Source organism: Monodelphis domestica, chromosome 7 (assembly GCF_027887165.1).
Source record: "Monodelphis domestica isolate mMonDom1 chromosome 7, mMonDom1.pri, whole genome shotgun sequence".
NCBI classification, from domain to species: Eukaryota; Metazoa; Chordata; class Mammalia; order Didelphimorphia; family Didelphidae; genus Monodelphis; species Monodelphis domestica.
In genome coordinates, this window is record NC_077233.1 from 188741311 (window position 1) to 188766175 (window position 24865).

Genomic DNA, 24865 nt, shown 5'->3' on the forward strand with positions numbered 1-24865 from the left:
CAAGTAAATGACTTGCCCAGGGTCACACAGCTGGGAAGTGTCAGATTTGAATCTAGGCCTGGCTCTCAGTCCACTGAGCTACTATCATGAATTTGGGAAAAGATTTGTCTCCCTCATCCTTTAAATACATGATGCTCTTGTGAAAAAGATTATATAATTTATAATAACAAGGAATATAGCTGTACAATAATAAGGGAAATGGTTATATAGAATCATAATTTTAGAATCGAGAGGGTCTTGATCTGGTCTGATCTTATTTTACAGGTGTCAATTAAATGCTTCAAAACTATTTACTCACTAGCCTACATGGCATATAAGAGTAACAAAGATCAGGTGTTTCATGTGACTAATACTCAACTACAGCCTCTTCCGTGAAGATAGCAAGGGACTTTGAAATCACAAGAAATGGTTTTTTTTCCCTTATCATGTGTCTTTATTTATTTATTTATTTATTATTGTTGTTGTTTGTTTGTTTTTGAGCATTATTTTATTTGGTCATTTTCATATATTATTCATTGGAAACAGATCATTTTCTTCCTCCCCCCCTCCCGCCACCCATCCCTTAGCCAACGCACGATTCCACTGGGTATCACATGTGTCCTTGTTCCAAACCCATTTCCTTGTAGTTGGTATTTCTTTAGGGTGCTCATTTAGCATCTCTTCTCAGTCATATTCCCTCAACCCCTGTAGTCAAGCAGTTGCCTTTCCTCGGTGTTTTTACTCCCACGGTTTGTTCTCTGCTTAAGGATAGTGTTTTTCTCATAAATCCCTACAGATTGTTCAGGGACATTGCATTGCCACTAATGGAGAAGTCCATTACATTCGATTATACCACAGTGTCTCAGTCTCTGTGTATAATGTTCTCCTGCTTCTGCTCCTTTCACTCTGCATCACTTCCTGGAGGTCGTTCCAGACTCCATGGAATTCTTCCACTTTATTGAAATTTTTTTTAACTAATTTATTAGTTATGAGGCATTGAGCAAGTCACTTCATTTTTCAAACAGCCCTCAGTTTCTTCATCTACAAAATGGGGCTTGTACTATTTGTTTCACAAGATTCTGAGACATAAGTGAGATAATATATGGAAAGCATCTGATATTCTTAAAAGCTGTTATAAGTTCCTGTCCTAGGAAGCAATCTGTGGGAAATAATCAGAGGTAAATGTTTCTAAGGAAAAAGGCTATTTGAAATGAATTCAAAATATTATAACAGTAATGTTTATATTAGTTACCAGTACCAGATCATTCTTTCATTTATATGTTCTCTGACACATACTGGTGGTATTAATATGTTGTGTTATATCTTTTCAGTGGGTTACCATTTATTCCATATCTGGATAATTTGCCAAACTTCAACAGATCAGTTGATGGACCAATCAGGCTGCCAATTGTGGATAAATACAAGGTATCAAGCGAAGACCAGAGATGGTTAGATGGGGACATCTTAGTTCAGAGTGTCATGTCTGTTAGTGAGCCAGGTAGTTTAAGAATTGTATAATGGATTGTATTCTATTTAAATTCTCTTGGGGCTTTTTAAAAGTTATTTTGATTCTTTAAATCCTAGAGTTGCCCTTACTAGGAAATATGTGAATAGTAGTAAAGAATCTTTCTCAAAGAACTGACAATATTTTTGCGAATATTTTTTATTTCAAATTTAAGGTCCTTGGATTAATGCTTTTCCTTTTTTTTCAGTTAGCCCTAGCTATTTGTTTCATAATAATTAGTCTGAAACAAGGCAACTCAAAAGGTTAAAAAGGTAACCATTAAATTATGCCTATCTATCTAATTTTGAAAAAATTATTTCTAAAGGATATGGGCACTGTGGTCCTGGGAAAGCTGGAATCAGGCTCTATTTGCAAAGGACAGCAGCTTGTAATGATGCCAAACAAGGTAAGAATGAAAAGTTTTCATCTAAGTAAGTTGTAAAGCTGTATTCCATTTAATTTTTTTCTAGAAAATATCAGTAAAGATTTGGAATGTGAATATATCAAGGCCTAGTGGTTTGATAAATTCCTCTTTCATCTAAGTGAATGTTTCATCACAGTCTTGGCAAGAAAAAAAGAAATAGTTGAAATAGTCAGGCGTAGACGGTGATGAGACCATGGCTTAGGGTGTTATGTGTTCGTTTTAAAAGCAATTACAATAAGATTTCTATAACTTACATCAGATGCTTAACCTTGGTAAATATCTTTTATTATATATAGTGAAGATGTGGTACAGTGTCCATAACACTGCAGTAATAACCTATGGTATTCATTGGTTCTCCTAGGTTTCTCTGATTTTAAGGGTTCTGCCAAGTCTCTAAAAGAGGCTCAGGATGTTTCTTCTACATTCTTATCTGTATGCCTTTAGAAAAAATAGATAATTGATATTTTATTAAAATCTGCCAAATCTTAGAACCTGATCATTAAGTTGTAATTTAGTGTACTTTATTTCAGTTTAATAATTTGCCTTTTCACTGAATGATCTTTATTATCTTGAGTATATGGGATGGGGGGATGGAGGGGGATACCAAAAAATTTACATTGAACTAAATTAATACTTATAATAGTACCTATATATGACTTATTTCCTGATGGTCCAGTTTAACCGATGGGCTGATTTTGGAGACAGATCTTGATAAGGATAATTGCTCTTAATTCCCATAGAAAAATTCCAAAACTGCTAGTTCCATTAGACCTTTAGTTAGTGGAACAGAACTCTAACAAAGTGAAGATTGTACTAATAATTGAAGGTGTACTTTTTTAACCCGAAAGCCAGTAAGAATACTAGTTTTTCATTTCTAGGCTTCATTTTTGGCCCCAAACCTTTTCTAAGCTCAACAGCTATATTCTAGTACTCCTTTGACCATATCCAAAACATACTTTTTTCCTTTCTCTCTGAAAAAAGTGTTCACCAGGAGATAAAAGGGTGAAGTAGAACAAGAACTCATGTATTATTGTTCAGAAATTCAAATTGTTAGTGTGTCAAAATTATATAACTAAATAATTACTAAATGAATGGAAGCTAAGGAATAATGTGCTTTTGAATTAGAATACTGAAAGAGCTAAGAAGTAACCCCTTGAGCTTTTGAATCATTCACTTCAATCAAAAGATACTTTTTTTCTTGTTCAAGAAATCTTGCCCATTTCTAAGATGAATGTGTAGAAAAGGTTATTATACTGTTCATCTCTCACCAAATGAATGAGTATTAATGTAAACTTTAGGGTTGTATGTCTTGAGGAAATCTTGAAAGTTGATTTAGTCTTTTCCCTTGATTTGAGCCAGTTATACCTCAAAATTCCCAAACATATCAGAGAAATATAAGCCTAAGAAAGGTGATGGTACCATTTCACTCAGGAACCCATTCCATTGTTTTAATAACCCTCTATCTGGAAGTTCTTCCTTATATTTAATTTAAATCCTTCATGCTGCAGCTTAAGCCCATTTCCTCTTGTTCTGTCCTCAGTGGAGATGGAGAACAACTGGTCACCATCCTCAGTATAATAACCCTTCATATACTTGAAGAAGTTGTTTGACTCAAACCCACATTTGACAAAGGAATCTCGAGATAAAGATTCACATCACCTTTAGATTAGCTCCATTGGTCTTAACCATTAAAGGACATTTGTGTGTGGGGGTGGTGCTGGATTAGTTGAGCATAAAATAGTAAGTAAAGATTTCTTGTTACACTTCTGTGTGGTGGGGTTGTTAGTGTCGACCCCTTTACTCCCTTAAGGTAGACAGTGTAGTTAAAAGTAGTCCTATCTTTAAATTCATACAATGAATTTGAACTTTACAAGAAGTAAACGTGCTTGCTTGTTTTCTCTGTAGAATCATGGTGGGTGGGAGTGGATGAGTATTGCCTTTTATAGAACTAAGATTTTGGTATAGAAAATATTGATTCACAATGAACACAAAGGTTCCTTACTTGTTTTTATTTTAATAATATAAGGATAAGATTTTAGAGAGGTTTTGCTTCAACATTACTAACTTTTTCATCTGATCTGCTTTTAAAACTTAATTGAATAGTTTTCAAAAATGCAGACTTTGAGATTATTGAGAAGTTCTAGGCAATAGGAGATGTGCCATAAGATTTAAGGAATTTGGACCTTAGAAGAATCAAAAGACTGATTCCCACTATATTCCCACTTGTATTCATATAAAGATGTAAGGAATAAGTATAAGTAAGGGACTTTATAATGGAAGAGTAAACATACAAATGCTGGCCTTGATTTCACCTTTGAACAATATCAGAATAAGGGAGCAAGGATTTATAAAGTAATTTTTTATGCTAGGTACTGTGAATAATAAAGATGTGAAGAATTATTTTATATTTTAATTGGCAATTATAATTACTGGTATATTTGCTTTATTTCCATCCTTTGTTTTGAATGGAGTAATCTTTTTCAGTACAACAAATACTTTTCATTGCTTAATCAGTAAGTAAAAAACCTAGCTATAAGACTTAAAGCAAATATTCATATTTTTCTTTAATTATATCTTAAAGAGCAAGTTTTTCAAATATCAGAAAAATCTGATCTTGATTTCTTTAAGCACAACGTGGAAGTCCTTGGAATCCTTTCTGATGATGTAGAAACTGATTCTGTAGCCCCAGGTGAAAACCTCAAGATTAGACTGAAGGGAATTGAAGAAGAAGAAATTCTTCCAGGATTCATACTTTGTGATCCTAATAATCTTTGTCATTCAGGACGCACATTTGATGCCCAGGTAAATGCAAGTACACATATCACCCCACATTAAATCTGATTATAGAGTACTTTGTTTCTAACTATTATTAAATATTTTATTTACATTTGCAGTACAGTGCTAATTATCAAAGTTTTTAGTGTGTGGAGGGGAAACTTTACAAATTTATAATGGCACCAAATTAACCAAACCCTTGAGAAAATAACATTTTTAATATATAAGTACCTTTGTTCAAAATGGTCCAACTTATATGCATAATGTCTTAATTTCTTTTATCCTCACACACCTCCTGAAATCTGGCACTAAAACCATTTCTCTAAGAGCGCTGGACTTTTAGTAAACTTTACTGTTAACTTTTAAAAGTGTTAGTTAAGTTTTCCCATTTGATCCTCACAACAAACTCCTGTTAGGCAGGAAAGAGGGAGGTGTCCTCTTATAAATGAGGAAACTGGGGCTTAGAGAGTTTGACTTGTAGTCAAATAGAAAATAAATGGCTATAGCTGGGTAGCATTACAAACTGTTGAACTCAGCTCATTAGATTTTAGATAATTTTCCTTTGACTTACTGTCAAGTAATTTTAATACTACAAATGCTAGACATACTCAGTTTGTTTCAGGTAAAATTACCCGTTTGCCTTCTATAAACCTCCTTTAAAACTTTCCATGTTCCCATAAGTAGCCTTGAAAGTAACTATTCATTGCAAGAAACAATTTTATGCTGGGTTACTAGAAACACAAAGTCATTATCCATTAATGGTAGGCTAAGTGCCAATTTTTTGTTGTTTTTGCAAGAATTCATAATATATAAGACTACACCTTGCTGTCTCTGTAGTACCTTTAAGCATAGAGAAATAGTAATGAATTTTGTGTTGCTTTTCAGATAGTGATTATTGAGCACAAATCCATCATTTGCCCAGGTTATAATGCGGTGCTGCACATTCATACCTGTATCGAAGAAGTCGAGATAACAGTGAGTCTGTAATAAAATGAAACGTAACTTACCTTGTCAAGCAAACACTATGAAAAGATGGTACCAGGGACAAGTAGGTGGTTCAATGTATTGAGAGACAGGAGGTTCTAGGTTCAAATATGGCCTCAGACACTTCTACCTGTATAATCCTGAGCAAGTCACTTAACCCCTTATTGCCTATCCTTTATAGTATTGATTCTAAGACAGAAGGTAAGAGTTTGTTTTTTTTTAAAGGTACCCATTTGAAAATCAGGGCTATTCAAATTCTTCAGTGTCCACTGGAGTATTTTTTGGGTGTTGTTTGGATATTTTGATGTCAAACTTCTTGCAGGAATTGTTCGAAGTTATTTAAAGTTAAGAAATCTAAGGCACATGAACAGGGGGAAAGTTGGGTCAGGGACACTAATCCAGAACAGTTTTTTTTTTAATTTAATATAAAATATTTCTTCATCTGGTTTGACATAAAGCTTTTGGACTTGTGTTTTGGATAGGCCTTAATCTGCTTGGTAGACAAAAAATCAGGAGAAAAAAGTAAGACACGACCACGTTTTGTCAAACAAGATCAAGTATGCATTGCCCGTTTAAGGACAGCAGGAACCATCTGCCTTGAGACCTTCAAAGATTTCCCTCAGATGGGTCGGTTTACCTTAAGAGATGAGGGTAAGAGGACTAAAAATAACATTTTTATAATCCATGGGTCTTTTGAGGTGCTTGTGCTTTAATAAAATTCATCATTAGAATCCTGTATCATTGTGGGTCAGAGATCACTTGAAAACTATTAATGCTGGAAGATACCTTTGAAATCATCTATTCAATTCACATCTTTTAATTGGTAAGAAAAGGATAAAATGATTTTGTTGGAAGTTACGGCTAATGAGTACCAGATGATTTATGACTAGAACCCAGATCTCCTGAGGTCTTGGCTATGGTGGGGTGCTTTAGAATTGAAATCTTAAATATGATTTGATAGTAGCAGATTTTGAAAACATTTTATATCTGAGTTAAATGTCTGGGAATTAAAAAAATTTTTTTTTACTTGTATCTGCTGACAAATTTATTGCTTAAGCAATGTTTGCAACTTGCGTTTTGACTAGAAAAAATATTTTTTTAAAATTAACGTTTTAAATAGCACATTATATGATAATTTAACTCTTCATCTAAATAAATACACATAAATTCTATAATAATGGTATCTGTGTCAAGTATTTCACTTCATTGATGAACTTTGGTATTGGAACTAAACTGAGGGATCATTAAATTAATGCTACTTTTGAGAAAATGCACTTTATTGGAGTTAAATATTTATATTGAGTTGACAGGGAGGGGAGATTTTTCTTAAAACTTAGGACAACATGTGCTTTTCTCTCATTTTAAAACTCCCTCTATTTCTCAAGGCCTTTAATGCATAGTAGCGACATAGGTTTAAGTTCTCCACTCTCACTTTGCAGTTTTTTGTAAAAGTAATATTAGTGACTTCAGTTTATCCATAAGCGTTTTTTAAGTACTTGTATATGAGGTACTAGGGATAGAAGGGCCAATATTATGAAACCATCTCAGCCTTTAAGGGGTTTGCATTTTGTTGCTGGACAAATGTACCTAGAATACAGGAAGACTTCCTCCAAGGAAGCCTCACAGCAACATAGAGATTGATGTGGGAAATAGATCTTAAACTGACTTTTGAGGAAAGAGGAGTAACAGAGGTAAGAGATGTATGAGAAGCATCAGGAAGTACTTACTAGATAATGAGATTGAAAATGTAGATTGCAGCCAAGTTGTAAGGAATTTAAAACCTAAACAGGAATATATATTTTATTCTAGAGGCAGTAGGAAGGGGCTGGAGTTAATTGAGAAATGATCAAACCTGGCACTTTGGGAAAGTGGAAGAAAAGATTTGAGGTGGGGAAAGGAATTAGACTGGATGAGAGGTGATGAAGGTCTGCCCTAAAAATAGTAAGGTGGATGTTTGGCTTGAGAGAAGGGGTTGGATTTTAATATGATGTTAAGACATTCTCCTTGTCTTCTTGGTGTTGTGGTCAGAATAGGCAGACATAAATGAAGATAAAAAAGATTAGCTTGTGTCAAATACTTTTAGGCCTAACTCATTGAAGTACCATTTTCATCTAGAAGGTCAGGTTGGTTTTATGGTGATGGTTTTATTTTCTTTGGTTGGTTGTTTTAAATTTCATTAAATTTTCAGGAAAATTGGATGGTAATCTATTAATCTATATGTTCCCTCTGTGTTATATACATCAATAATGACTGTTTCTTTGACTTTAAGTTACACTTATTTCATGATATAAAGTTCTAGTGATAAGAGCTTACATTTTCTATGTCTACCCTTTGTGGTTTAACCACTTATATATATTATTATAAAATTTAACATTTGGAAATTGTCTTATTGAGTTAAAATGTCAGTAAACCTGTTGAATAATTTTTCCACTAAAAATTTTTGATTGCCCACAGTTGCTTACATAGTTCATACATACCATAACCAGTATAATATTATTTAACTAGAAGTTATTCTATTGAACTTTTAAATTTTTTTTAGTTGATTTATATAGTGAAAATATCTTCAGGACGTCAGAATGCTATTGTAGTTTGCCTAGACTGTTCATGAAAAGGTGGTTTTTTATTTTTATTTTGTCATTGTTGTCTTTTAGGGAAGACCATTGCAATTGGAAAAGTTCTGAAACTGGTTCCAGAGAAGGACTAAGCATTTTTCTTGATGACCCTGCACAATACTGTGAGGAAAATTGACTCTGCAAAAGCCTACTTCACACCGCCTTCTCTTATTTTCTGCCCATTGATAAACTTCTCCCCATATTTTGCAAAGACAAATTTCACAGCAAAAGTCCACATTATGTCAGCTTTCTCATATTGAGAGCTCTGCTATGCCACTGTTGAATTTCCCCCAAAGTTTTTTTCTCCTCCCAAATTCTGCTTCCTTGGACAGATTCGGCAATAGCTTTGTAAGTGATGTGGACATAATTGCCTACAATAATGAAAACCTAAAGGAATTTTTTATTTTTAATTTTCCCCTTAGGCATATTTAGACATCTTTTTTCCAGGCAGATCATTCAGAGTGTGCGAGTGTGTGTGCACATGTTACAAAGACAACTACCATGTTAATAAAATATTCAATTTGAAACCCTTTTCGGTATTTGAATTACTTTTGAATAATGTTTTTTATCTGGATGTAACACTGTTGCATTAGCTTTTTAACTTTCCAAGTAATTGAATACATTTTATTACTTGGACTTTTCTAAACTACCCCATCCACTCACTGTTTTAAATGAGGCATTTATAAACAACGTTCAAGGTTGTTACTAAAGAAAAAAATTTATTTTGTCCCTTTTGGTGGTTAGTGCATTCATAAAACTAAAATATGTTTGTTCAAATATGACATTGCTTTATTAGCTTTATGTCAGTTTTATTTTCTGCCAAAATTAATAGGTTTTTTACTTGATTTCCTAAAACACAGAAAGTTGTTTTGAAGTGACAGAATAGCATTCTGTGGTTTAATAGGTAAAACATAAATTCTTCTCCTCTGTAAAAAGTCTAGTAGCCAATCAAATCAGTGGAATTCACAAAAGTAAAGAAAGAAAACTTGCAAGATCTGGCATGAAGTGCCTCTATTAATATTTATAGAAGCTGAATTGGGTTTGAGAACTGCATCAGTGAAAAAATGCCAGTTCTTTAAAAGTTACTCAGTTGACTCTTTGTATTGGTAACTGAAGGCTGGATAATCCTTGCTGTTTAAAACTAAATATGAATTGGGAAAATAAACTACCAAATATTTATGATCATATGAATTTGCACATACTGAAATTTGGAGTGAGATAAATAGAATCAAGCACAGTATAAATTTGATCTAAGCAATTTGAATTTAAAAGCTGAATTTTCTTGAATCTAAAACTGAAATTGATTTTTTTTTGATTGAGCCACATGTCTGCATTGTAGTTCTTGTTGGGTTGAAGGTTAACAATCTACCATATCTGTGACTTGAAAATAAATTTAAGGTGAATGAGTAATGGGAGAGAAAAAATTCAAAGTATTATTAGAAGTACCTTTGATTTTTAGTGTTGCTTTTCATTGAAGAGTTGATTTCTTTAGAATGTTACTTTCCCCTAATAAATTAAGATACTATGTAATTTGTGTATTTAAACAATGGAGAGTCCCCTCCCTGTAACATCCCTCAGAAGTGATAAAGCAACAGTCAATGACTGTATTTTCATTTACAAAATTTAAATCTTAAAAACAGTTTAACCCTTTCTGTTTCTTTGTAACTGTGGAACTCCCATTCATTTCACTTATAAGGCTACATTGTATGGACAGAGCAAAGTGATTGTCCTTCAGTTTCATATGATTACACTTGTAGCTACCATAATGCATGAAATTTAAATAAATTTTATTATGTCTGCACATCTCTGGGCTTTTATTTCTGGGAAATCTGAGAGCTTTAATTGAAATATATAAGCTCTTTTATACTGATAAGTGAACAAGAGCAAAACACTAACTTTTCTTGGATTTCAGAGTCTAAAAGTTAAAGAATCAGTGAAATTCTATCCAAAGATCATTTTCCATTTTTTGATTGAATAAAATTTTTAACCAGATGCTTGCTCTCAAAATGTTTACATTTTCGATAACTGCTTATTGCCAAGACTGTTAGAGAATGACATTAACCAGGGAGGATATGCTTATAATTAACAATCGTATTTAAAAGCAGTTTTTAAAAAGGTTTTTTTTTTTAGTAGAATTTTCACATCTGAGTAGCAGATATTAAACTAATTATTCTAAAGAAATTTAAACTTGGATAGTTGGCTGTAATGTGTTTAATGTCAACAAATTCCAACTCAGAGGTGGTGAAATTAAAAACCAGTCTCCCTTAAGTCTTAACAGATATTTTGTTTGGGGGACTTAAGAATTTTAAATGATTTGGTAGAATGTTGAGATGTGGCAAATTCCCTTTTAGCTTTCTCTAACTGCTAAGCTGTCATTCTCCAGTCTTTTGCAATCAGCTTACATATTAATGGTCAAGTGGCAAAGCAGTAGGGCAGTTTGCCTATGTGTTTAGGATATAACCTAAACATTTCTTTTAATATCTCAAATATAGAAATATCAGATAAATGATTTTCCTTGAAAGTTCCTCAGAGATTGCATCTTTTATGTTAAATATGCTTCATCATCTTTTCATGCTAGATCATTTTGCATAATTTTTTAATTGATGCACAGAATTTGAGTGAAGAATGCAAAGGAAAAGATTGCATTTGTTTAGTTTTTGGAATATAGTGCAATTGCTAGTTATAAGCTCATCAATGTAAAGAAGTTTTCTAAATAATTGCCACCTTAAATATTTATTTATTTCAGTGGAGAAACAAAAACATGGCATACTTACTGCTTTTAATTAGAAAAAGGACTTATCCAGCCATAAGAATGAAAATGTTATGTAAATTACAACTTGAAAGAGTCGGACTGAGTATATTGCCATGGAATAGTCTTTTATCAAATGATAGATGATATAGTGATTTTGATCCCATGTATGTTTCATTTATCTTGAACTGAAAGTCTTGATGATGTATATGATGATTTAAATGCAAGAATACCATAAATGTTCCTTAGAGAGCCCAGGTTGTTCACTGTAACATGAAACTAATATTTGTCTACTGGTGAATGCTATAATGCTATGAGAACTGCTCATACAGGACATTAAAAATCATATTAAGTGAGCTATTATTGGCAATAGCCATTCAATTGGAATACTTCCAGATATTTGGGGTCATACTTGAAACCAAGTGAGGTTTTGCCTCACAAAAGTATGGTAACCCGAACATCCTGAATGAACTTTTGAGGAATTAGCTCTTCTACTGGTGATCTACAGGAGCACTGGTTCTTTGGCATCACTTCGTACAAGATTTTTGATGACTACTCTACAAAAGAGCACTCCAGCAACTTTTCTCAGTGGCAAAGTCTTCCCATTGAACACAGCTACTTGGATGATGACTCTACTGCTTTGGTAGGGCCGCTAGGTGATCATGGTTTTAAATGCAGTTGTCAGCATCTCTCTAATATCTGGCAGCTTTTAAAACTGATTTTTTAATAGCTCTGGTTACAACACTAGTTCTGATCACATTGGCTAATGTTATTTTCAGCATGGGCAGACAATACCAGTGCAAACTGTCATTAATCCTCTCACAGACATATGTAAGGTAGATATTGGTCAATCAGGGGTGGTATTTTTTTTTTCTATTCTAGAAATCTTGACTTAGATTTTCCCCTGCTAATTTTCAAGTGAAACCTAGCTGTTGATATCTGATAGTAATAATTATTTTCTTACAGAAGTTATGCCATGGCAGTAACATGTTAGTCTATTCAGTTCTAAGCAATTCAGAAAATGTGAGAGTTGCATTTTGTACTCCTTATACATGTCAATCAATAGTAACTATTATCCAAAATGATTTTCCTACAGACTTTCAGTAGATTCAATTTGAATCTCTTTACTCTTAGCATTCAAGTTGGCCAAATATTGATGGATTTTGGTTCTAAGATATTGCATTACTTTTCAATATCATAGAACTAACTGAGTCTTCCCTATATGAATACTCTTTTCATGCACCTCTAATCTTATTTATACTTCCTTGAAACATCAATATGCTAAGTGAGTTATTGGTGCACTTAGGAATTTTTTAAAAAACAAGGGGGGGTGGGGGGATTAAAGTCTTTCTTATGAAATCCTATGAAGATAATGGAACCATGTTCTTCATTAAGCTGAAGATGCCAGATTGTGAGTCCCTCCCTCTGAGTGCCACCTGTTTTTCTCCTGGTCATCCAGCACTGGCCATGTTGTGCCTGCTTAAAGCTTAACATTGAACTGTCAGGTTTGGAGAGAGCAGACATGAAATAGGAATATTTTCCTTCTACCCATATTTAGCTATAATTTTCTAAACTAGTGTTAGCTTAGTCACTGGTAGATAAAAAAGCTGTTTTGCTTTAAATACTGCCGGCTGTAGGTTCTCACTACCTCCTTTTTTAGCTACCCATGAAAGGGAATACATTTGTTTTAGAGTTATAGCTTGTGCATTCCCAGGGTAATTGAATTTCTTCCCTGTTACCCATATGAACATTAAGTAGGAATTTTGAGAATTTAGTTATTAGAGAATTATTTTTTTTCCTTATGTATGTTGTATGTATTTGGTGAAACAAGACTGGCTGTGGGTCAAACAGCCTTTATTTTTATGAATGGATACTGAATACTTATACACAGTGTATTCTCAAATATTCATTGGTAATGAATTGCTGAATGTCTACCCCCTCTTTGTTCCTAATAGACTTGAGTTTCTTTTAATTCCGATATTAAATATAGAAATCCCCCAGGATTTTTTATGACTTTCAATTTATTTTTAAATGGGGAGGATAAAGGGATTGGTTACAGTATTTTAAAAACAAAAGTCCAAGTCAAGGAATAATCTCTCTTTAATAAAGTGAGAATTTTGGGGATCCACAGTTAAAATTCATTTTCCATCTGATTTATAGCTACCTACTGTGCCTAACATGATGCCTGTGTGAGGATTACGCTTAGTCTGCTCTTGCGGCTATTCATAATGACAAGTTAAAAATTGCCTTTGTAATAACAATAAAAAATTGTCATCTTCCCTTTTGAAGGATTTGTCTCTTTGTTTATAATTACCTTCATTGTACCATACCATGAGTGCAAATGTCCATGCTTATATACATTCTTAATTTGTTTATTTTTGTACTCCTTATTGGGCTTAGAAGCACCTACTAAATAGTTTTATTAGAATGGCCCTTCTAAGTTCTGTTGTACCAAAAAATAACAAATTTGTGTGTTTTGGCTATGCTTGCATACCACATGCAAGGCTTTTGACTGGCTTGTCTGAGTGAAGCTTGCAAAGCATAAAATAGCACTCTAGGAAATTGGAACTATATATTAATAGTAGGTCATTACAGTGTGTAGTTTTTCTATGCTATTCCATTCAGAAATGTCAGTAGACCTAATACGTACCTCAATATGTACTTTTCACCAGGTAATGCAATACATTTTTTTTTATCTATGAAACTCCAGGATTTTTACCAAATAGTACTTTAGTATTTACCAAATAGCACTTTCCCTTTATTATGTGAAAGAGCAAAAGAAAAACTATGAACTAAAGAAGTATATAGAGTGGTTAAACCTATAAATGGCAGCAAGATGTTTCTTAGAGATTTGCCCTTTTTCCTTTCATAGCTATCAGCTCCTTTTAGTAATCTCTACAACTAGAATTTTAGGTAAAAGATGTTAATCCAAATTTTGCATGACCAGAAACCAATTGAAACTCACTTTGGGGCTTTGTTTGATGCTTAGAACTTCAGTGTAGGTAGTGACCAAAGGAAGGAGCTGATTTTTATTGATTTGTAATTGCCAAAAAAAGTAAATATTTTTTCCAATAGTCAAATTCAAAATTGTGATCTTTATTAAATAGGGCCCAGAACCAGTCATAAAAAATGGTTTTATGTTCTTAAGTGAAGGAATTATCAACATTTTCCTTTGACATCAAATCACATAGAGGTGTTATATATTACAGAGATGTAAATTACTGATTATAAGACCTTTGGCCTGAACATTGTGTTTACTAATCACAGGGTGTCCTTTTATGAGAGCTCTCTTTCATCAGGACATCTTAAAAAGACGAAAGGCATTGTAACCACCTTTGATGCCATTTTTTAAGATGAAAAAAAGTGGTTATATCCCCTAAGCTGGAATACTTGAAACATTTAAAAAGTATAGCGTTTATGTCCTGGGTCAGATGTTGCTTATTTTTATTACATTAATCCCTTTGTTTTCAGTTATGGCATTATTTTAAACACATTACCATTGGATGATATGGTGATATGTGGACAATTTAAATAAAATCTGTTTGGACTACTGTACCATCCCCTTTTTAGTCTCCCTGTATTTTTATTTGCAGTCCAGATTGTTCCAAATGCTTTTTACAAAAGTGAAATTTTCTCTGCCTCTGTTTTATGAAGCCTCCACTCTAATCTTTCCCTGGATTTGTCACATTAAAACTTATTGTTCTTATCTCTATAGCTTATTTAACTGCTTTGTATGAAATCACATTTTTTTGTTTGCCGGTTTTCTCATTTCTACACCTGAAAAATCAATCTACAAATGAAATTTCAATTGCCACGAACATTCAACTGCTACCATTTTTATTTATGTTCTGTTGTTGAATTTTGAAGTTTATTAAGCTTTCAGCAATTGCAAAATTTTAGAATACATCCTATAGAAGTAAGTTATTTGGTGATAACTTTCCAATCATTAACTTTTCAGAAGAATAATATGATCATAATGGGTGACCAAGTTATGGAAAAGAATTTTTTTAAATACAGCATTCCATATAAGTTTATCTTAGAGGATTTTTTGGAATATTTCCTAATCTTTTTCTTGTACTTTTCCCCCTCCCTTCCAATTAATCTTGACAAAGGGTTAGGTTCTTGATTTTTATCATATAGTTTAAAGGTTATGTAAGCTATATTTAAGTCATATTTTTAAAAGAAGGGCATAGCGTTGAAAGAGTTAAATTGTGAAGGAGATCACTGGTCTGGGAATTAGAAATTATCATTCTCACTACCTAGCCAAGTAACCTTAGATAAATTACTTCTTGTCTCAGGCTCTCAGTTTCCTTGTATGTAAAACTTGGTGGAGGGAGACATGTCTAGAAACTTTTAAGAATTGTTTAGCATGTTCTAAGTATTGATCTCATTTTAGAGGATGAAATAAGTTTAAAGAAGCTGACTTGTCCAAATGAACACAGCTAGGGTTCCATCCTACACAAGTGCTTTAGAATATAGCTAGATTCCCTAGGGGAATAATTTAGAGTTTGTATATAGATTTCACTAGAGAAGAAGTTTATAAGTTGGCGATGTAATGCTGCGGTTCATTACAATATTTAATCACTAATACTGGTGATGGCATGCAAGCAACTTTGAATTATGAATAGAAATGAACAAATAAAATGAAAAACAACCTAAAACCTTTTGAGTGAAAAGTTTCACCTTTTGGTACCTGCTCTTTTATGGAGCTAAGGAGCAGATATATTTAGTAACCAATACAAGGTGAGTAAAAAACCCTTTTATGTAACTTGTCCAGGCTTCTCCAGTGATCAGCGGTCACTCATTTTAATGCTCACCCCTACAAGCTAGGGCTTCTATGATTCGAGATTTTTCTGACAGCCCCCTTTTTCTCTTGTTTCTCTGTAGATTTATTACTGAAAGTCAAAAGTTCTCTCTCTACTGTACATTTGTTCTTTCTGATGTTGAAGAAAGGCATTTCAACTGTCTCCTTTTCCAGTCAACACATCCCCAACCTCTGCTCTTCAATCATTTGCCTTCCCATGTGCTAAGTTCTTGTTATCTTTATTTCTTCAGTTTAATCCAACATTTTATAAAGGACCTGTATGCTTGCTAATATCTTCCTGTTCTCTGTTAGAGCCTTCCTTTCTCCGATTAGCTCCTTATCTTATTTATCTTTACTTTCCTACCTAACTTTTCATTTGTGTGGGCTAAATACACTATCTCTATTTCCTCACTTCCTATTCTTTTCACCGTAATTCAGTTTCTGTACTGAAAACTCTTGAAGGTGCAAAATCCAATGAATTTTTTTTAGTCCTAATTTCTTTGGTCTCTGCAGCATAAGGCACTATTGGAAACACCCTTCTTGAAACTTGCTCTGGTCTCAACATTATATACCATATTGAATTTTTAACTTCTAATTTCTTTTCTAGTTCTTCCTCTTGTTCCCTAAAAAGGGTTATTACTCAAACTTCAGTCCTTGTGAATTAAATGTTTTACACCATCCATTCATGCAAAGGGGAATTACTGCTTTGAATTATTACCTCTGATTAAGCTAAAAATCCTTATCTGCAGTCTATACAGCTCATGACTATATTCCTTGTACAAACTAGGCAACTTCATGACAATTCCCATAGGAAAAAGGACAGCCTTCTTTCCCAGCTTCATGATGTCATGATGCCTTAATTGACAAAGTAAGAGCTTTTGCTAGTTAGTGCAGCTAGGTGCCAAATTTGCATCACGAAAACTGACAAGACTTAACTGGCTGAGGCTGAATGGCTTATTTTATTCAACAAAAGCAAATAGCTGGGTAGTTCTGTGGATCTAGAGACTGAAGGCCCTCTGTTCAAATTTAACCTCAAACATTTCCTAGCTGTGTGACCCCAGGCAACCCCCATTGCCCAACCACTATGGCTTTTCTGCTTTGGGACCAATACACAGTATTGATTCTAAGATTGAAGGTAAGGATGTTAAAAAAAAAAAGTATTGGCCCTTCTCTCAGAACCCTATATGCAGAAGTTGTATTACAACAGTGATAGAAAAGCCTGTTTCTGGACCTAAGTTCTCATCCTAATACATTCAGCCATAATTTTTGCTGTAGATTCCCCAGAAATAAGAGGGCTAATAATTCTTATGGATGGAAGCACCAGCCCTCTCTCTGGCACCACCTTAATTATACCTACTTTTTAAGTTTATCAGCTAATTGAAAGCAACCACTCAACAATACAAATTTCCATTTTGCTAATTCATCCTTTACTTCCTCTCACCACAAAACCAACATTTATTAGATGCTTTTAATAGGCTAGACAACAGTGGTAGGCCTTGGGGAATACAAAGACAAAAGTGAAATAATCTCCCTCAGAGTTTATAGTCTATCTGACTGGTGGTACCTATTCCCTGGCATATTCACTGTGAACCTGTGCCTCTGTTTCCTTACCAGTAAAATGGGGAAAATAGCACTCACCTCTACATTTCATCAATGGTGTCTACATGGATAATGAAGTACTAAATACATATTATGACTGTGCTGCCAAGACTTGGGAACAATTCAAACCTGGCTCATGGAAAAGACTTATTGTAAAATAGGGTTTCCAATGCATACCTGCAACACTCACTGGTGTGGCCTGAGTCAGATTAAAAGGCAATTGGGAAATATTTAGTAAAATAAATATGCAATAAAATATTACTCTGATTTTCCAAGTCAATGTGCACCTACAAGGATCCTTATGTACAGTTTACTAAGCCTCTGACTTTGATACTGCTGTTGTAGAAGGGATTTTGGTTGGGACTTAAGTCAGAGAAGCTGTATAAGAAGACTGGAAAGGTAGGAGGGGGCTAGGTTATTAAAGGCTTTGAACACCATCGAATTTTGTATTTGATCTTGGAGATAACAGCTGCTAGTTTTATTGAGTTGGGTGGTGACAAAGTTGGACCTGCATTTTAGAAAAATCAATTTGCTAGTTGGAGAATGAATTAGCATGGGAAGAAATCTGAGGCAGGCTGACTCACCAGAAGGCTTTTTGAATAGTTCAAGGAGTGAGGTAAAAAGGGCCTGCCTCCAGAGTGGGGGCAATGTAAGAGGAGAGAGGGGGGCTTATAGAAATGGAGAGGTGAAAGCTACAAACCTTGGCCATAGACTGGATAGTGGGGATGAGAGCAAGGAGTCCAGAATGACACCTAGATTGCCAGTGAGGGGGACTGAATGGTAGTGTCCTTTACAGAAAAGTTAGGAGGGCAGCAAAGGCTTGGGGGGTTAAGATAATGGGTTCACTTTGGGACATACTGAGGTACTGGATATGTAGCCTAAGATGTCTAAAAGGCAGGCAGAGATGCAGGACTAGAGGCCAACAGAGAGGTTGGGTTAGGATGGTGGGATATGTGAATCCTCAACAAAGATGCTAACTATATATGGGAGCTGAGGTAACTCCCCTTCCCCCCAAATGAAACCGTATAGAGGAAGGCCTAAAATAGAATCCTGTGAGACACCAAGCAGAATCCGGAAGAGGATCCAGCAATTGAGACTGAGGAGCAGTTGGGTAGGGGAAAAAAAACAACCAGGTAAGAGTGATGTCCCAAAAACCTAAAGAGAAAAAAGTATCAAGGAGAATAGGGTGATGAACGGTGTCAAAGGTTGCATATGTGGAGGAGAAAAAGGATTTTAAAAGGCCACTGATTTGGCAACTAAGAGCTCTCTGGTAACTTAATATTTTATTTCCCCCCAATTATATGTAAAAATGTTTTTAAAGTTCATTTTTTTTAAATTTTGAGTTCTAAATCTTTTCCCTCCTTCCCACACTTGTTCTGTCTCTCCTATTCCTTTCCCCTCTCTGAGACAGTAATCAGTATGATACAGATTTTACTTATATTATCATGTAAAACATTTTATTAGTTATTTTGTGGAAGAGATCTCAAATTAAAAAAAAAAATGAAATGTATGCTTCAGTCCATCAGTTCTTTCTCAGAAAGCAGATGGCATTTTTCATCATGAATCTTTGGGATGGTTCTAAATTATGACATTGCTGAGAATGTTAACCTTAGAGAGAGCTGTTTTAGTGGAATGATGAGTAGAAGAAGCTGGATTGTATGGAGTTATGAAGAGAGAGGAAAGAAAGAAGAGGTACCTATTATAGATAACCTTTCAAAGAGTTTAACCACAAAGGGTTGAAGAGATAGAGAATGATGGTTAGCTGAGATAGAAGGATCAAGGAGAGGGTTTTTTGAGGACATGGAGGAATTGGCATGTTTGTAGGCAGAAGGGAAGGAGTCATCAGACAGATTGAAAATAAGTGATAAAGGAAGGTATGGCAGAGGAGGATATATCATGGGGTAGGATTACTTGTACAGGTAGAAGAGTTGGCCTTGATAAAGGCCAACCACTCATGTGGCACAGGGGTAAAGGAGGAGAGGGTGGCAGAAGGCATTTGAGTGGATAGAATTAGGAAGAGGAGAAAGAGGGAGCTCATAACAAAAAGACTTCATGTTCTCTGTAAAATATGAGGCAAGATTCTTAGCTGAAAGGATGAGAGGCAGAGGAGGCATGAAACTGAGGAGGGATGAAAAGGTTTCATGACTCCTTATTCTCCCTTGGTCCATACATTCAAGCTATTCTGGAATTAATAAAAAACCAACAACTCTACATTATTTCTTGTGTCTTTTTTTTTTCCACCTATTTACATAGCTGCCACCTTAGTTCATGCTCTCATCACCCTTTACTGGGATTTTTGCATTTACCTCTTAATTCATTTACCTATCTCATATCTCATTCTGCAACAACATCCACAGTTCTTAAAATGGATTTTCTTAAAGTACAAATCCGTCTATGACTTCATATTTTGATTATTTACAATGATTCAATAATTACAATAGTTTCTAATCCCTTTTGTTTTTGTTATTCAGTCCTAGCTAACTCTTTGTGACCCCATGGACAATACTGTCCATAGGATTTTCTTGGCAAAGATACTGCAATGGTTTGCCATTTCCTTTTCCAGTGGATAAAGGCAAACAGATATTAAGTGATTTGCCCCAGGTCACACAGCCAGTTAAATATCTGAAGCTGAATTTGAACTTGGATTTTCCTGACTCCAGGGCCAATGCTCTATTCACTGAGCCACCTAGCTGCTTCCTTTTGTTGCCTTTAGGATTAATTAAAAACCACCATTAAAGCTCTTTATAAACAGGCTTCAATCTACTTTTCCTATCTAGTGGGACATTATGCTCCTTCCTGCAATCTGCATTCTAGCCAGACTGTTTCACTGGCTGTCCCTCATGCCTGGAATGTACTACCTCTGAATCTTCACTTCTAATTAATCTTGTTTCCTTCAAAACTCAGCTCAAGCTCTATTTCATGAAGTCTTTTCTGATCCTTCGAACTATTAGTGTGTCCACTATTTATTTCACATGTCTGTGTTTTCCTCACTGCTCAGCCTAATAACTGACTGTCACAATTGATTAGCCAAACAGATGAGTAAGGTAGAACCTAAGAGTTGCTTCAATAAGTTTTTTTTTTTTTATTAGTCATTTGGAACATTTTTCATATAGTTGCTGGTTAATAGCTTGCATTCCATTTGAAAATTCCTTGTGCATATATTTTGACCACCTATCTACCAGAGAATAGATGTGTGCATATATCTGGTTGTCAGACCTTTATCAGTTTTAGGTATAAAAAGATTTTTTAAAACCAGTTAACTGCTTCTTTTCTAATCCTACCTGGATTAATTTTCTTTGTGAAAAGCATTTCCGTTTTGTGTAACCAAAATAATGCATTTTATCTTTTATGATCACTTCTCTTTAGTTAAGCATTCACTACCTAGTCATTGTTGTCAATCGAATTTTACTCTCTTCTCTAATTTTTATTATATGATTTTTAAAATATTTACTTCATATATCCATTTCCTTCTTTCCTTCTTCAACTCAGTATCCTCCTGATTCTTAATGAATTCACACTCCCAAACAGGACCTGAAATGTCATTTTTATTGCTTACTTGTGAGCCAGGCAAGGTCTAGCTAGTATTCAAGCATGAAGGCACATTAATTCACCCCTGGTGGAATTGTGAATTAGTCAAACTATCTCAGAAAATTTTTTTGAAATTATGCAAAAAAAATTTTTTTTCACATTCCACAGCTACGAAATACCATTAATTGGGTTTATATCCCAAGAAGGTTATTGACACAAGGTGCCCTATTGGCACAAAATATTCATAGTATTATGTACCCAATAATTGTGGAATGGTAGAACAAATTGTGACTTATTAATATAATAAAGGAACATTCCTTTGCCTCAGCAAGTGAAATATGAGAAGATTTGTATGAAGTGAACAAAGAAGAACCAGAAGAATAACAATTTCTCCATTGATGTAAATTATTTTTAAATGGCAAAAAAAAATTAAATCAAAATCACTGGGTAACATTAATACTAATGTATAAAACATACAATTCTGTCACGAAATAGAAGAAGAATGTCAAGTACCTATGTTATCAGCCACAATGATTTTTTTATTATTTTACTTAACTGTTTTGGAGAAGAGAGGGTTATGATAGGTTCAGAGAAAAATATATAACAAAAGGTCCACATTATGACCACTTTTTTTAGATTCCCTCTTATCCCTGACTTTTACTATCTAAATATAGAATAGGTTTCTAATAACCCTCTTTTACCCTTAAGCTTCCCCTGTGCTACATGACTTTTAATTGCATTATTTTGTTTCTGGCACAATTGTTATTTTAGTTATTAACATTTTTAAATGATAACTTTAATTTTTTGACATCTAGAATGTGTTCCTCTGCCTTTGGTAACAAGATTTATGAAAACAAAGATTTCAAAATTCTGATTAAAGCAGTGAAAAATAATGACTTCAAGACATTGATGATGAAACATACCTCCCACTTCTTGACAGAGAGGATGGAGGAGAGTTGTACAAGAAGATATGCATTCTTGGACATGGCTAATGTATTGATTTGTTTTTTTCTGGATCATACATATTTGTTAAAAAGGAGAGATTCTATTGGAGGGAGAGGTAAGTTAGTAGTTAATGATATTTACACACACAAAAAAATAGAAAAATATTTTTAACTGCATAGAAGAAAAAGTGCAGAAGGGAGATACAAATAGTGTTATTACTTTCTTAAATTATACTTTTTCTCAGTATATATGTAAAGTCATACACATATATGTACACACATATACCTACTCAAACATGCTACTTAAATAGATCTATGATTTCATCAACTTCAGAGTTTCTTCCAATAATGAAAATTGCAGCCCATCCATTCCTGTTCATCCTGTGGGACTCATTTATGTGACCCCATAAGTTTCACACAAGGTCTACCCAATGTGCTAGAGGCTTTCCTCTCCTTTTCCTGACATATCAATAGAATAATTTGGCTGTCTGCTGCTTATACTTCTTTCACATAACCAGCCCATGTACTCTTCCTATTGTAATTCCTTGATATCTTTTACTCTTGTTTTTCAGAATTCTTCATTGGTTATTGCATTCTGCTTACACCAACCATGCTCCTCTCCATTTCTCTCTTATGTGATACTCATGTTCAATTCTGCACAAGGAATTATATTCCATGTCTTTCTACCACATAGAAAAATCCTGAGCCTCCGGGGTGAAAGGAAAAGACAAATACCTAAAATAACTATGGTACAAGTAAGAGCAAGATGAGTGCAAAATAAAGATTCAGACAAAATTCTAAGAAAAAGTGGAGGAGGTAAGATATTGTTTGCAATATATATTATGAGTGATAATAATATTTCCATACTTGTACTCCTTCAACCAGGTGGAATGATTCTGTTTCTTAATAGAGGTAAAATCTGAGTTGGGTCTTCTCCAAATGGGGGCAAAAAAGTGTATATTCCATGTATAAGGAAAAGAATAAGCAAAGGCAGAAAGATTCAGATAGCAGGACAGGAATTAAGAATGAATAGTTGTGGGCAGCTGGGTGACTCAGTGGATTGAGAGCCAGGTCTAGAAACAGGAGGTCCCTGGATTCAAATCTGATCTCACTTCCTAGCTGTATGACCCTGGGCAAGTCACTTAACCCCCATTGCCTAGCCCTTATCACTCTTCTGCCTTAGAATCAATAAGTACTATTGATTCTAAGATGGAAGGTATGGGTTAAAATAAAAAAAAAGAATGAATAGTTTAGCTAAAATAAGGAATATTTGAAGGTGACTGAAAGTATCTTATAAACTCCTTGAGGTCAGGTTTTTACTGTATTTGTTCTCCTTACTCAGGGTCTTCAATATAGTAGGTGGTTAATAAACTGGAATGAACAGATTGAGTATAGTATGAATAAAGGTAAGACAGATATAAAATGGATTCAGATTGAGAAAATCCTTAAATGCCAGTAAGGAGTTTATACTTTTTATTTTGAAAGCAATGGGAAATCACAGACAGTTAAGTAAAGGGCCTTGATCAGAACAGTCAAGGCCAAGAGAGGCAGTGCTTAATGGAAAGAGTTAACCTTAAAGCCAAGAAAATCTGTGTTCAAGTGCCACTTCAGATACCTACAGGCTATTCGTTCTGGTCAAGTCACTTAACTATTTAGGGCTTTAGGCGACTCTCTAATCCCATAAATTGTGAAGGTGCTAATCCAAATTTTTCTCAACAAGAATTCCTTATACCAGTGAAATGACACTCTTCTTATCAGTGGCAGAAGTATTAAGTGCATATTCAAGTTGCTTCGGAGGCTATTTCAGTGTTCCAGGGAGATGATTTCAGGAGGAGTGAAAGAGCCTGGTAATTGATTGGATGTGTAGAGGAAGGGAGAAATCATAAATGTCTCCAAGATTAGAAGCATGGGATTCTTCAATGATGGTAGGGATCACGAACTGAAGTAAGAAGGAGACAAGATTGGTTTATGGATCACAAAAGATGCTCCAATTAAGCAGTTTTGAGGACGTCTAAAACTAATTCACTTTATGCCACACTTACGTCATATGATTCACCATCCCCCTCTCCCTTGAGATTCCAATTTAAGAGGAAAATGCAATTACACTAGATCTACAATGCTATCATCAAAGCAAGAGAGAAGAAAAAACTGTTTTGTTACCATCCTAGAGATGAAAGAGCTGTGGCAGTTATAGGACATGAGACTTTTTAAACATCATGGGCATGATTGGAAGAAACCTTAAATCATCTAAGTCAAAACCTTCAGCCACCTTACCTAAGGTCCCACAGAAACTGAGAAGATCTGAGATTGGAACTCACGTCCTCTCACTCCAAATCCACTTCTCCGGCCCCAACAAAGGCAGTATAATGTAACAGATAGAGAATAGGACTTGTAATCAGGAAGACATAGCTTCGAACCCCCCGTCAGACGATTGCATGAACCTGAACTATTCTTTTAACCTTGAGCCATAGTGTTCTCATATGTAAAATGAAGAGGTCTGCCCTCGATGACCTAAAGGCCAGTTCTTACATCTGTGATCCTAGAGACAGTTACTATTCAGTCCCAAAGGTCCCAGGAAGAGGGAAAAATCTGGGGACATCGAGCTGGGCTCTCTCAAGCCGGGTCCCTATGAGGTGAGATGATTCGGAAGCAACTCAAGCAGTTCATGGAGTAACAGACTAAGATCACCACGGGCTCCTGTCCGCCCCCATGGGCGACTTTAGGACTTCTCTCGGGCTAAAGGGACAGGTAAACGCTGCGTAGCAGGAAGCTCAACCACGAAATACCGAAGAGCTATCGGCTCAGGCTGCCGGGTGGGATGAATTCCAACATTAGCGAGATCTGAGATAAATTCCCTTCCACAAACTTCCCCAACTAAACAAAACAGAACCAAAACAGTCAACACTTGCGCAAGCGCAGGCAACACAGAGTAACTTCCGGACTTACCTTCTCAACGAAAAGCA

General features: G+C 34.8%; 1 protein-coding gene and 1 long non-coding RNA gene across 6 annotated transcripts in view; one reads left to right on the forward strand and one right to left on the reverse strand.

Annotated features, from left to right (window-relative positions):
• Positions 1-13315, forward strand: part of GSPT1 (G1 to S phase transition 1) — a 46944-nt gene extending 33629 nt beyond the window's left edge. For all 5 annotated transcript variants that reach the window (XM_007498616.3, XM_056806183.1, XM_007498614.3 and 2 more), the window contains 6 exons: positions 1311-1404; positions 1809-1889; positions 4536-4709; positions 5568-5657; positions 6149-6317; positions 8318-13315. In XM_007498616.3, coding sequence (XP_007498678.2) covers positions 1311-1404; positions 1809-1889; positions 4536-4709; positions 5568-5657; positions 6149-6317; positions 8318-8370 — 661 coding nt within the window. In that variant the 3' untranslated portion in view covers positions 8371-13315. The remainder of the gene's footprint in view (positions 1-1310; positions 1405-1808; positions 1890-4535; positions 4710-5567; positions 5658-6148; positions 6318-8317) is intronic.
• LOC103105033 (uncharacterized) lies at positions 12721-24842 on the reverse strand. The gene is made up of 2 exons (XR_470050.2): positions 24177-24842; positions 12721-23841 (listed from the first exon to the last, which is right to left on the reverse strand). It is a non-coding gene; the product is annotated as an uncharacterized LOC103105033 (long non-coding RNA).
• Between the last annotated feature and the right edge of the window lie 23 nt (positions 24843-24865).